This window comes from Punica granatum, chromosome 8, assembly GCF_007655135.1.
Source record: "Punica granatum isolate Tunisia-2019 chromosome 8, ASM765513v2, whole genome shotgun sequence".
In the NCBI taxonomy this organism is placed as follows: Eukaryota; Viridiplantae; Streptophyta; class Magnoliopsida; order Myrtales; family Lythraceae; genus Punica; species Punica granatum.
In genome coordinates, this window is record NC_045134.1 from 6491841 (window position 1) to 6506332 (window position 14492).

General features: G+C 38.8%; 2 protein-coding genes across 10 annotated transcripts; one reads left to right on the plus strand and one right to left on the minus strand.

Annotated features, from left to right (window-relative positions):
* The first annotated feature begins 4668 nt into the window (after positions 1-4668).
* Positions 4669-9500, plus strand: LOC116188403 (homeobox protein ATH1). Of its 9 annotated transcripts, none has more exons than XM_031517735.1 (6): positions 4669-5151; positions 6253-6328; positions 6947-7981; positions 8139-8506; positions 8788-8848; positions 9171-9500. In XM_031517735.1, the coding sequence occupies exons 3-6, from the start codon at positions 7019-7021 to the stop codon at positions 9339-9341; spliced, it is 1563 nt and encodes a 520-aa protein (XP_031373595.1). In that variant the 5' UTR covers positions 4669-5151; positions 6253-6328; positions 6947-7018; the 3' UTR covers positions 9342-9500. The 9 variants fall into 9 exon arrangements, with proteins under 9 accessions (XP_031373595.1, XP_031373599.1, XP_031373601.1 ...); XM_031517739.1 differs by having other exon boundaries at positions 6253-6323; XM_031517741.1 differs by having other exon boundaries at positions 6258-6344.
* A 398-nt stretch (positions 9501-9898) lies between these two features.
* Positions 9899-14262, minus strand: LOC116188404 (protein NDL2). The gene is made up of 11 exons (XM_031517744.1): positions 13863-14262; positions 12934-13033; positions 12477-12574; positions 12258-12346; positions 11608-11668; positions 11436-11522; positions 11241-11318; positions 11087-11143; positions 10934-10989; positions 10537-10672; positions 9899-10423 (listed from the first exon to the last, which is right to left on the minus strand). The coding sequence occupies exons 1-11, from the start codon at positions 13920-13922 to the stop codon at positions 10202-10204; spliced, it is 1044 nt and encodes a 347-aa protein (XP_031373604.1). The 5' UTR covers positions 13923-14262; the 3' UTR covers positions 9899-10201.
* Positions 14263-14492: the final 230 nt, after the last annotated feature.

Below are 14492 nucleotides of genomic sequence, written 5' to 3' on the forward strand. Positions count from 1 at the left end.
ACTTTTTTTCATAATTTAACAATACAATCATTACAAACCAATTAAAATCAAAACTCAACTCAATTCAACTCAAAAACCAAACACATTCTAAATCAGCCATTTCCCTTGGCAAGACATCGGCCGCTCTATCTACGATGCGAATTATAAAATGAGTAGACAAAATCGAAGAAAAATATATATTTTTTTTTCGTGGAAGAGGATATCCACTGCAACACTCCATGCAATTTTCGTCCTAATAATAATTATTCCTGAATTTTTGTAATGTGTTAATATTGAAGTGGTGAAAAGGACATATAAAAGGGAAGGGTGAAAGAACTTGAGGAACCGTCCAAATATGGAAATGGGAGCTATATGTTAAATAGGAGGCAGATGGGTCAAGCAAGAGACACCAAAAACACTTGACATGACCCAACAATGTTCTCACCCGGCCTGCCCCCTCCTCCCTGAAATTTCAGGGGCCATCATGTTTGCCAATGTCCTAACTCTCATTAATTATACCCCCCAATCTTTTTTTTAAAAAATAATTATATTAATTATAATATATAAAATCGAACAACGATACGGAAAGCGTCCCTATAGAATTATTCTTAAAATTTTAGCTCGTGATTGTTTGTCTTTTCGGATACTCGATAAATTTGATATCATCAATGAAATTATAATAATCTTATTGAATCTATTTTTTTAAGAACTTATTAGTTCGTAAATATATATTAAAATGTTTGCATTGAAATTTTTTAAAAAAATGTTAACAACTTATGAATAAGTACTACAATAATCTGGAGAAAAAAAATTCTCCATAATTGTTCTTCCCTTCTTATAAGTGTCCTGGTTTTGCCAAACTAATCTCCGATTTTATTAAACAATCAATAAATCCATCGGTTAGATCAGTTTTTCCATGGACTGTGCAGGTCGTCCAATAGAAAATATTATCTTGAATGGTTTTGGAAGTGACTTGAATTTAAAATTTCAACATAGAAGTCATTCTCTTTAATCAACATGCCAACCCTAATGGATTCTCCATAAATGTCAAACAAGTTAAATTTCGTTAATTTTTTCAGGCGCTCACGTGACTTGCAAGGTTGCACCTACTTATCTTCATTTGATGGCATATATACTTAAATCATACTTAAAAGAATTCCCCGATCTCTCTTCTTATAATTGTTAAACGTTATATATCTGGTGAGGGCGGTGCTAGGACTCGTCAATTAAGTTGAATTTAACAATTGATTAATTACCATAAATAATGTCCTATGCGAATCTGTGATGAGCACGGAAGCTCCTCCATGTTTGGTTTCGGTGGGAAAATGTGTAATATGAGGAACAATACTTTCTTCCTTTCCTAACTTTAAAGCTTTGTTAACTTCAACAGAATTGGCATAGTGGTAAAAGATTCGCAAATGTCTATCCGATTTTGGGTTCGAATCTCCTTAAGGCCACTTGCTATGACTTGTCATATTTACCCATTCTGTGCGTTGCAGGGAGAGCACGAGACCCGAAGTACTAGTTGGGTGAAGTTAGAATACTCCAATCATTAAAAAAAACTTTTATGTTTTATTTATCTTGCGAAAGAGGATCTTTCTAGAGAAATAGGAAAACATTTACACAGAAAGCAGTTCAATTTCTTGTATTTGGTAAAATCATGTAAATAATAATCCTTTTGTTTTACCCAAAAAAGAAATCCTTTTGTATGTGTAAGTTTAATTATTTTAACAGAAGATCAATGTTTCATTTTCTTCTCTGTCTCCAAGTAGATGTAGAGGCAAGGCATCAAAATGTGGTATCCAATATCCATAAAAAAAAAGCATCAAAATGTGGTGGCATCTTTAAGAAATCATATTTTTTCTGTAGAATCAACATCAATAGAAGTTAATGCTGTATAATTACCTTTCCAAGCAAAAAAAGAAAAAAAGAAAAGAAGAAGTTAATGTTGTATTACGAGTTCAGCAATAGGTTCCGCACTTATCGAGGAAAAAAAGAACATCAATAAAAAGTTCTTTTCTTTTATAGATACATCAATAAAAAGTTGATCCGATCATATATCGATAAAAAAAAGTGCTTAGAAAAGTGGTCAATTTTAAAAAATTGAATCATTTTTTAAAAGAAATATGAGATCAAAATGTGGTGGCATTTTTAAGAAATCATATATTTTTTTTTCTGTAGAATCAACATCAATAGAAGTTAATGTTGTATAATTACCTTTCCAAGCAAAAAAAAAAGAGAGAAGAAGTTAATGTTGTATTACGAGTTCGGCAGTAGGTTCCGCACTTATCGAGGAAAAAAAGAACATCAACAGAAAGTTTTTTCCTTTTATAAATACATCAATAAAAAGTTGATCTGATCATGATAAAAAAAAAGTTCTAGAAAAGCGATCCACTTAAAAAAAATTGAATCATTTTTCAAATGAAAAGCATGATCACCTGAAATTAGTGTTTCATCGTTATTATGGGTGTTTCAGTTTTTGAAGCAGCAGTTTGGCAATGAACGGTCTACGTCGCCCACATCATTGAACTCTACCCATGAGAAAATTAATATTGAGGCAACCTTTCTTCTATGAAGATTATATTATTACTAGCTAGGTATTTTCGGGATTCCGAAAGAGAATGTAAAACATCTGGCATCTTTTTAGGGGGCAAAACAAGTCTCTTATGGATCGAATCCATCGGAGGTCCAACAGGCAAGGTCGATGGGAGGCGGCTCGGTGACGGCGGCGGCGACAGTGACGATGACGGCGACAGTGGGCAAGGAAAGGTAAATATATATTTTTTTTGTTATTTTATTCCGGGCCAATTTTGAATTACAAACAAACAAGTTTTTGAATCAGAACCTCAATTCTCATAATTCAAATTTCATCCTCTTTTCAATTTTATTTTCTCCAATTTCATTTTAGCGAACCCAACGCCGCGTTATTGTGTTATTTAATATATTGATAAAACTCATAATATTTTGACCATTTACCATAAAGAAAAATAAAATAAAGTACACTAAAATGCAGCTATTTTTGCTGGCATCAGAAAAAAAATAAAAATAAAAATCAAACGTTTCCTTTCTTTGGTATGAAATGAAAAATATGGGCACCTAATAAATTAGTTCAAGTTAATCTACCAAACAAAAAAAAAAGGTTCAAGTTCATAGGAAGAACTTAAAAATAAAAAAGTATGAATAACTACAATCTGATAGTAATCTTGACAGATCCTCGTAGAGAAGAATTAGAAAAGTGTTGAAATTAAAAATGCATTTGACAATCTGATAGTAACCTTTCTTTGACAAACTATTGTCGAGTGACTTCCTATTAAGATTACAGGGCTCTATCGGGGTTCTGAAAACGTGAGAAAATGCATTTTACATGAAAGTGAGCATAATCCACCCCGAAAGAAAATGGAAAATAGCTCCCCTCAGCTCCAACTTCTATGAAATTGATGCACTTGAGACAACACTTATGGGCCAAAGTTCAGATTTTGTTCAGGATCTATTTTGTATGGATTTTGCGTTCCCTACTTTGTTTGTCATCGGAAATCGGAATTTAAATTCTGTATGGACCTCACGTTCTCCCCGAAGAGAATGTGAACGTTCATAGAAAATTCTATCGTCTAGTGCATGGACAGTTCATGAGGCCTCCATGACATTTGATGCTGATCCAAGGTCATGAAGGCCTCACGAACCGTCTATTGACTGGATAGTAGAATTTCCCGAATGCTCATATGCTCTACTTCCCATCATCTATAGTAAATCTCTATGGGGAATGAGCGCTGAAATTACTGACGTGCCCTTTATTATGCCGAAAATTTTGAAAGCTCCGGCTTGCGTTTTCGCTGCCGCTTAAGCCAATCATCAGGGACCATTCGCCATTGCCACCAGCCAAACTCCACCTCCAATGGCGACTAATACAATTTTGGAGATATCCAAAGGCACCAAAGCCAAAATTTGACCTTAAAAGGGCCAGATCCGACCTCAGAAATCGAGATCTAGACTACGAACATCGGCAAAATCATGAAATCAAGAGTCTCGCCTAAAAACGGGCTCATTCGGCGGTCACTACCTATCCTGGGGTCACAAGCCACCGGTTTATGTCTCTGCAAACGAGCCCAGGGCTTCAAGCTCTGGGTTTGCCAGACTGGTGACTCACGACTCAGATTGATAGTTTTTTTTTATAAGTAATTATCGCTAATGATTGATAATAGATAAATGTTATCAAGATAATATTTTGTAATGATATTAGAAGATGCTCTCAGTTTATTGGTCAAAATATTAATAAATAAAGACTTTAGTAGTCATTAATCATGCATTAATCTTGCAAAGGATATTGCTTTGCTTGAAAAATTTAAATGAATATATCAAAATTTCTCTCAATCTATTTGTTTGATAGTTTTTCTTTTTTTCTATAAGTAGGTATCATTGATAGCTGATAATAGATAAGTGTTGTCACTCAAGATGATGTTTTTCAATGATATTATAAGATGCTCTAAATTTATTGACCGAAATAATAATAAATAAAGGCTCTAGTAGCCATTAGATCATGCATTAATCTTGCAAAGGCAATTGCTTTGCCTCAATAAATATAAATGAATTCATCAAATCTTTCTCTCATTAAATAGATTTTTCATCCCTTCAATGCAATAAATCCTTTGCCCCCCTTTTACTTTTTGGTTGCTTGCATCACTTTCTGATCTCTTCCTCCTTTCTTTCTCAAAAAGTACTCTGATGACTTTACTGTACACACACTGTCTCACACACTGTCTCTCTGTTTGTTTCTTGCAGATTGAATTGAATTCATTTGGTTTTTGGAGCCTCACTGGTTAGATTCTGAGGAGAAAGTCTTGCAACCTTCTTACCCATACTCCCCCCAAGTACCCTCCCTCACCTTTCTCGTCACATTGGCTTTGTTGTAAAAAATGACCAAAAAAGCAAACCCCTTTCCCTTCCCCTCCCTTGCCCTCAGCAGACAGATGCAAAACCAAAGCAAACCATGGCAGGGGGCCAAAAAAAAAAAAGTGGGAAGTAAAAGGGGGTGACTGTGAGAGAAGGACCCTGACGTGAACAGAAGTTTGAACAGAGAGAATCCCCTCAGATATTATTTAGATTGTGATCATTGCAGTGATGCAGATGAAGGAGGAGATAGTGAGCAAAGGATTTTTACCATCATCATCATCACAGGTAGATATATACATATATATATATATATATATATAGAGAGAGAGAGAGAGAGAGAGAGAGTGGGGCTGCTGCTTGCTGGGTCCCTCTTAAAGCCTGCTGCACTAATGAGTGGCTCTCTCTGCCTGTCATGATCTTCTTTTGCAAGAAGAAAGGTCATCACTTGCATCCAATTGAAATCTCAGCAGCTTCCCGTCTTTATTAGCCCAAACGGGTCCATCTGGTTTTGGTGTATTGACTTCCAAATGGTGAGTGTGTTGAGAACATAATCTATATGGGTCCAGTATGATTTAAAACATCTTCAGAAGCCTTGACCTTGCCTGGTGAGCGCCCTCTTGATACTTCCATTAGTGGAGCTGGCCTAAGACAAGGTGGTGCTTCTTCATGGTTTTATTGGGTGGTTCTTTTGGCTTTATGATAGGCAAGGGAGTAAGAGACAATAATGCACTTCATTATCTAATGGGTCCATCTTATTTACCACCTGGGCTCTTCACACTTCCTTTGCTTCCATTTAAAGAGCTGTCTGAGAAAAGTGTGCCATAGTTTCAAGCACCCATTAGTGTTTTTTGAGCTTTTCGGCTTTAATGACACCAAAGGGTAGAGACTAGAGAGTGATTAAGCAATAGGCTCTGAAATTCAGTTTCTTGGGTTTTGGGCAAAGAGAAGAAAAGAAAGGAAACCCACTTCTCCTTCCCACCTGATTCAATGCAGAAAAATGAGAGTAGCCCTTCCTGAAACCATCTTTCTTTATTTCTTGTGTCTGAGAAAGTTTGAACTTATTGCTTGGAGGAGGAAGAAAGGGGAAATTTCAATTGCTCCCCAACAGACCCTTTTCTTGATTTTGCTCTCTTATGAAGGGGAGGCAGCCATTGTCCTGTGAGGAAACTTTACTCTGGTCTGGCTTGTTTTGGATCCTCTGAGGAAGCATCCTATACAGATTTAATCACTACAAAACAAAGCAACTTTATTGCCTATTGGGGTTGGGGAAAGAGAAAAGGAAAAGCAAAACAAAACCGTATGACTTGGCAATTTCTGGTTCTGCGAATTGCTTGAGGAGCAACATAACATGGGGTGTTATAAAAGATGATTCTTCTGTTTGTGAAGTGTAGGTTGTGTGGAGGAAATCCTCTTGTCCGCCATTTTGGAGATAGCAACTCCTCTTCTTCAAGTTGATGGTGAGGTCAGTTTTGCTAAAGGTTCGATATATGATGCTAGTTTATCTGTAATTGTAGTGCTAGGTTCCTAGCATTCTGTCAAGTGGATGAGTTCTGTTTGCTTTAACCTTCCACCTTCACTTCCATGTCAGTTTATGTTTTAATGTTGCATTATCCCAATTAGCCTCTCTGTGATGCCACTTATGTGTCCTGTTTTTAGGCATTGTTTCAGAGACAACCTTGCCATCTGTGCTTCCACACTACAATGGATTTGGTTTATTTTGATATTCTGATGTTTCTGTGTTTCGTTCTTATTACTTTTTATTAAGTACATAAAGGGAATATGAAGATTTTGTGCTCTTTGCTGAAGGAATTTCATATTTTCAATTTATAGCACGGCAGATTTTGTCTTTCCAATGATATGTTGTTGACCAAATAGCTATTAATAATTTGATTTAATCATAAATTGTTATCCATTTTTGCTCGACGATGTTGTCATTTATTTCGGTAGATCAAAAGGTTGTTTGAGGATTTTTTTTTTCCAAAGACAGTTGATAATAAATTAGTAATGGTTTTCTATGTTTCTCGATAGCTTTTGAGCATAATGTCATTTGTGGTATAACATAGTTGGTCTTCTCTTTTAGGTACTTGAAACTCCAACTTGGGCTTGTTGAAGGTCTTCTGTCAATAAGAGAGGGATCTTTCTAATTTCTGACATGACCGAGCGAAGTATGTTTCATGATGCTGAAAGTATGTTTGGCCGAAACTGTGCTATCCCATATGAAATTTCAACCAAATCGGCCTCAAACTCTCTTGTCCAGACGGATGCATTCACTAACATGGCTGGTTTTCCAGTAACTCCAACCCTGCAAGGACAGCCTATCAGTGACCTCCAAGGCCAGTTCCATGTTAATCCTGATCTTTCGATCTCGTCTCTCGGAAGAAATTTCATTGGAAACTCCTCTCACAGATCTTCAGTCCAAGAGTTTCCTGCGGATATGCCAATCCCAGCTTCTGCTTTGGCGACCTTTTTAAATGCGAGACATGAAAACTCGTCATTGAATCTCATTGAAGCTTCTAGTTCTTCATTCGGGACTTGTGGATATGAAGATATAGCCGGACCGAGTAAGTGGGATTTCTACAAAAATAATGTCCCTGCTCCTGAGCTCGGGACCAGAGCCTGCACTTTCCCAGGAAATTTGGATCCAAATGGGTGGTGGGTATCATCAGAAGGCATGAATATTAGACCAGGTAACCCCTATTTTTCACCAAATCCTACCAGGGAGCTGTCTTTGAGCCTTGGGACATCCCAACCTTCGGCAATTAGTTCAGCGAATGTCATGGACCAGCAATCAGAGATAAGTAACAATGAGATGGTAGATCAAACTTCGTGCGACAGTCAGGACATCTCTCTGCAGTTCAGGCCTTACAGGCCCATGCAGTTCTGGGAGTTGATCTCGGGGTCAAAATACCTTGGTGCCATTCAAGAAATTCTCGCTCAAGTTGCAAGCTACGCACTTGAAAATCTCGACTCAGTGAGCTATTTATCTGGCGGGTTGGGTGCCGGGATCAGTAACACGGTGTCATCGAGTTGCCAAGATGTTTTTATGGTGGAACCGGTTGGAAAAGTACGAGAAATCGAAGGGAGGAAAACTCAATTGCTCAACTTATTACAAGCGGTATGTCAATTTTGATTTGTGTTTTCTTACATTTATCGAGCTATAGAATTATAGCAACTGTTCTGGGCTGTTCGATTTTGGATTGATTTTCGATAACCAGGCAGATTCGAGTATTTTTGAGGCATTGGGGACTTTGTGTTTCCTACTTTGGACACAGGTCGATGACCGGTACAATCAATGCTTGGACGAGATCCACACAGTGATCTCAGCATTTCACGCTGCCACAGAATTGGATCCAAAGATGCACACTCGCTTCGCACTTCAGACCATCTCGATCCTGTACAAGAACCTCCGGGAGAGGATAAGTAGTCACATTCTCTCGATGGGTGAACGGGAGTGCCTCGATTATCTAGGGGGGTCATCAAGTGAGAGGGAGAGGTCTCTCGAGGCCTCGTTGGTCCAGAGGCAGTGGGCCCTCCAGCAGCTCAAGAGGAAAGACCACCAGCTGTGGAGACCCCAGAGGGGGCTACCGGAGAAGTCGGTCTCAGTCCTTCGAGCTTGGATGTTCCAGAACTTTCTCCACCCGTGAGTTAATCTCTTCCTGGAGAAGTTCATGTTTTATTGTGCATCTCTTTCTCTGGAGACCGGAATTACATTTCTCGTGGTGTTTTCGCCTGCATGAAACGAATACGGGATCAAGTTGCCATGCTTTCTTTGTTTTAATGAAGAACTACGTTTTCTGTGGATCAATCTGGACCTGTTTTCATGAACCTCTCTCAGAATACGTAAAATACGCATCTATAACTAGTCTTCCATGTGAAAGATAAATGAGGATCCGAATAACGAGCACTTTTAATGAATTTCAGATATCCCAAGGATGCCGAGAAGCATTTACTTGCATTGAAGAGCGGGTTGACAAGAAGTCAGGTAATTCTTCTTTTCTGGTATATATACTTTTAAGCATTACACATATTAAACTCGAGAGTAACGATGACATTCAGGACATTGCTTTAGAAACGCAGATATATAAGGCATGATATCTATTTTAGGAACATGTTGAACCCGAAGATCTCAAAACATGAATCGATCCATTGTCATGATCCTACTTTCTCTAGTACAAGGTTTGCTGGGAATATTGCTCGGTGTCTTGAAAAACCAGGTTTCCGGCAAAACCGTGCAGCTATTACACGATGAAACATAGTATTTACTTTCTGTTCTGACCTTTTACGTTCAATTTTAATGAGAGCAGGTATCTAACTGGTTCATAAATGCTCGAGTACGACTCTGGAAGCCCATGATCGAGGAGATGTATGCAGAACTGAACAGAAGGAAGGCTCACCGTGGGGATGAGGAGGAGCGAGCCGAGATCTTTAATCGGAGCTGCAGTAGCATTAGCAGTAGAAGATTCCGCATAAATTAGATGTCGAGCCAAAGGAAAACACAGAATTCCCAGTAGATGCCTCGTTATTTAGAATGGTAGCAAGAAACGCATATATTGTTATATGTATGCCGTAGTAAAGCTCTCAGATGAATTATAAATAGAATCAAGTTAATATCAGCACACTCGAACCTCGTGATATTCGTGTTCTTTTGCCGGCATCGGGAAATCTGTAGTCTCTTCTACAGCTGAGGGCCAGAATATTTGAGCCTCGACCCGAGTTGAAGAAATCGATGCTTGTGACCGACGCGGTCAGAATGAATATGCAAGCCTTTCTGGGATATAATTATCCCAAATGGCAAGGTATGAGGACGGAGACGTCCTCTTACGTTTGCCTTAACTCTCTCTTGTTACTACATCCATGGAACCTCGATTTATTCAAATATTTTTCAATCTCGATCGATAAACGAGGAAACTTACATTCCCCAACCACATCCTTGAGCTAGGTGAGGATTCACAGTTCAGCCCACATTAGAGCTCAACAACCATTATAATTTCAATCGGTCGTCGATTATAAGACTTGAGAAGCTTAAGCGAAATACCCGAAAAGAAGATATTTGTATTTATTTCATTGAATCAGTATTTTATTTGACTTGTCCGACAATTATTTCCAAAATTTACAGACAACTTCGCCCTCCCAACTCAAACTACTTACTCCTTTATGATTTTACAATTGAAAGAATGACGACTTCTTTCTAAATCTTTCCATTAACATCCTCCTCTTTACTTCCTCTATCTACACTCTGGTTTTCCATTTCTTTTAGAGGTAAAGTACAAAAAAGAAAAGGTCGATTTTTTTGTTTTTTTACGTCTTTTCCTTCACCTCATCGATCCTCCTGCTGCTATACTTCGAGCGAAACTCGGGTTTTGATAGGTTTCAACTTCAAGCCCATGCTTTCGGGCGAAAGTAGCTCGGGTGAAATGCAAGATAAAGTCAAGGGGCTCCTGGGGCTGACACTCAACTTCGGAGGCCGGTATAAGCCATATCCCATGAGGAAGTACTCTAACGGTATCAACATAGCATGAGGCTGCTCCTCCGTCACCATCGAGCCACATGCCTGAACCTATCAATTTAAATTTCCAGAAAATCAAATTCGTAGTCAATTAAAAAACTGAAGTTTCTGCCCGTCGTCATGTCTTTCGCTACATTAATTAAGGGTTGGGCAGAAAAGGGTACCTCTACCAAGGCCGTGAACCTCCTATCAAGATGTGAAGTCATGTGGATAGCCTCCGAATGGAATGGCGAGTTATCTCCTACGAATATCAGAGTTCGACATTGTAGTTTTCTTAATCCTTCAGTAATGTCGGGCCTCCTGCAAGACAAAAAGATAATGCTCATTTAAATCCTCAGAAAAACAACCATTACCTTCTCTCTCATTCTAGTTACATCTTCAGATGTTTCTGCAGCAGAATGATATCAGAAGTAGCAAAGTTATCTTGTGAAAGAAATTTTGGTTTTGTATGTCTGATGACAAAAATCCCTTTCAAAGTTCAGCTCTGGTATTTGTTTCCTCACTAAATTCTTCATGGAAAGACTATCTATCCACAAAATGCAGCTTTTCAAGGATTTTTACCCATTAATTGCCTCAAGAAACCGCCAAACATTTGAACTCTGCCTTTCATCCAGCAGCTGTGAGAAAAATATGGGCTTATATCAGATTTACTTGAAATAAATTATGCAGCCTTCACTTGTTATAGAAGTTAAGGAAAAGACTGGGAGATCATACCCTTCTGCACGCCTGAACTATGTCAGACTCAGGTACTTGAGCACACCCACGAAGCTCCTGCAATTGCAAATTCCAAAGATTAAATATATACTCGATTGAAATTAAATCCTGAAAACATAAAAGTTATAGGCTCAGCTCGACGCTTGACCACTACCTTACTGAAATAACGCTTCAGCAGTAACTCTTTGACCATTGTGCACATGCCATAGAAGTAAAGTAAATTCGACATGACCTGCAAAGAATTTGAAGTCCTACACACAAGTGAGGAAAGGAAAAACGAGAGAAGCAAGAAAGAAAAGATGAATACTGCTGCGTTTCACAAGACACAAGTAGCGTGCAGGTTAACCACCTTATTGTATAACCATTCTGTCCATGACGGTGGTTGGCATAGAGGAGACACAAGTATCAGACCAATCACACGATGCTTGTATTTCATCTGTCACCACAAACAAAAAGTTCAGGTTGGGTTTGGAAAACCAAACAAAGGAATTTTGAAACAGATATATCAACATGCAACTTACAGCAAACAGAGTGAGGATGTAAGCTCCAGCTGTGACCCCCATACACATAACAGCTCCTAGCCTGAGAAAGTAATTAGTGACGGAAAATTAGGGAAATAAACTAGAATAGGTGTACAAGTTTTCATCATTTTGCTTATCTCATCTCCAGCAGTTCTATATCTAAGAAATAAATATTAATTGTAAGTTATGAAGTCAAAAGAGAGAAAATGACAGCTTCAATTTTTTGTGGCGGGTAAGATGTGTCAATGAACACATCCTTTTCAGGCTACTATCTTGTATCATTACAGGCCAACAACATTTTAAAGACATCTAAATACTAAATGCCTGAAGTGACAGGAAGATTACAATAACCGGCACGCAGTAAAGCCCTTGATTGAAGCATAGTTAATTAGAAAAAGCCAAATCAAAAGTTACAAGAATCGTTTCAGGTTCAGAGGTTTATTCAGCTGCTAGTACGTGGTTGGTAGGTTCATTCATAGCAAGAGAACTAATATTACAAGAAGCCAAAAGAATGAAAATGATTGCTTTAAACTTTTCCAATAAAGAGTACCAACAACATTTTAAAGATGCACCACTATTCAAAAATGAAAGGGAAGACTACTACATAGCATGTTTATATTCAGCTGAGCTTTATAAAAGAAGATAATTACCCAAAGAAGTTGAGAACCTCAGCAACCTGATCCGCCAAGTCATTAGTGGAGAGAACAGGAACATCTGAGGCAACGGTAGCAGCTCCCAACTGCAATACCTCTTAAAAAAGTATCATATAAGAAACAGTGTGAATCATGGTATCCATAGAGGATATAGAACAAGTCATACATGATATACACTTCAAAGCACAAGGTATAGGCAAGCTATTTAATACAAACCTCATGTCCAGGAGGGCTGATGTGATATATGCAGAAGTTATGGAGCAGTAAAGAATATGCTTCTGGGCAATAAAATAATCCTTGGAAACAAGACATATCTGCAAAATGAAGACAGATTTATGGTGTAAGTGAAAGAGCGGGGGCATGCCAGTATCAAGAAACAAAAGTTGATAAAAGTTATAAAAAGTCCTTTCACAAAAAAATATACCCGTCCAAAGAAAAGAACTATGAGTGTAGACTTAAATTCCTAGTCCCCGGAAAACAAAGAAATACTTCAAAAGTATTCTTCAATATCTATGAGATTATTATCAAAACAGCAACCAAAATAACGTATTTCACCATTCCAATAAAAATTTGCTAAAAGAATCAAAGTACTATTGGGTAAGCAAATCAGGGAAAGAAACGAGTGACATGAAACCAAAAGAACAAACAATATCTGAACTCAATTATCACTCACAGTTGAGAGCTAAATCTGGGTATGTTACAAGGGCCGGCTTGTCGGGCTCTCCGTACACAGCAACCGACACGAGTCCATATGAAGTTTTCACTAGGTGCTCCTGAAGACACAAGTCCAGAAAACATCCCATGTCAAATTAACCAAAAGGATGAATTGCATGGAGGAGAAACCAATGACGAGAGAAAGGCAAGAATCATTAATCCAGAAATGTGATAAAGATGTATCCACCCCATGTAAGGAAATCGGTTAAAAGTTTCATCAAAAGCTTTTACGCCAATTTTTTTTTTTTCTGGCAGCACTTGCTTCAAGTAGAGGAGAATTTCTCATGCCAGCCCCCAAGACAAGTATATTCTTTTAACCACAACCGGACAGCATGTGGAGTGTTGGGCCTTTTAAGGAAACCGAAGAATTCAATTCCCATCAACGAGAAAGCATCACTGCCCTTTTCCGTCACACGAACTGGGGAATCCCACCAGCTCTTAATAGCAGAAAATATCGCTCAAAGGTTAACGTTAGAAACCCAATTTAAGGATTCACCAATTAATTCTAGTCAGAACTTCAATGGCGTAAACAAACAGGAAAAGAAAAGCTTGGAAAAAATGGATGAAAGCTTCAACGTCATCGAAACGAATTCAATCCAGGGATTCAACTGGGCTCATCAATTGACAAAATCTGTATGCAATTCTCTCCAGCCCTAGCTCATGATATACCACCAAAAGAATTGAAAAAAAAAAATCAAACTTTCCGCGCATCCTCTCTGCAAGCGGCCATTTCAGCTCCAGGATTTTCGACGAGGACGTCATCGTCCTCTAACGTGAGCAGGACTTCTTCCGCTGAATCTCAACTCAATGCCTAACAGTCATTGAAAGGAAAAGGGCATCGACAGCAGACATTGGATATTGCAGGGGGAGACGGAGAATGCAGGTTACCTTTCCCCGAGGAGAGTACGTGTCCATATCCACTGACACTGAATCGCTCGAATCCGCCATTGCCCTCTATGAGCTTCCTTCCCTCTCTCTCTCTCTCTCTCTCTCTCTCTCTCTCTATGCCAATGAAGGTTTAGCTCAAGTTTGGTGAGGCGTCGATGGACTAAATATATTACCCAATCTCTGCTTCTGCTGCCTCCTCCTGCTGCTGCTGCTAAATGCTGCTCCGTCCTCTCTCTCTCTCTCTCCCTCTCTGTGTAAAAAGGACGAAGAAGAGCGACGACACGGTGAGTTAACTCAGGGCGAGTCACCGACGCTTTCTTACTTTCTCTCTCTCTTAACTTTGGTGGGTATATTTTCGATCAGAGAGAGAGAGAGAGAGACAGAGAGAGCAGAGAGCAGAGAGCAGAGAGAGAACGCTAGAAGGCCCCGCACCTTAAAGAAACCCCGAGACCATGGTTAGATTTTAACCCATGGTTTAAGGTCAGAGAGACACGGGGGGAGCCGACAGTTTCGCTAATTTACGATTTTGCCCCCGGCTTAATGCCGACGTGGCGCCTTAGCTGTAATTCCGAACTGTATTAACCGCCTCAGCTATTTCCTCTTGATGGTTTGACCCCTGAACTCTCCACC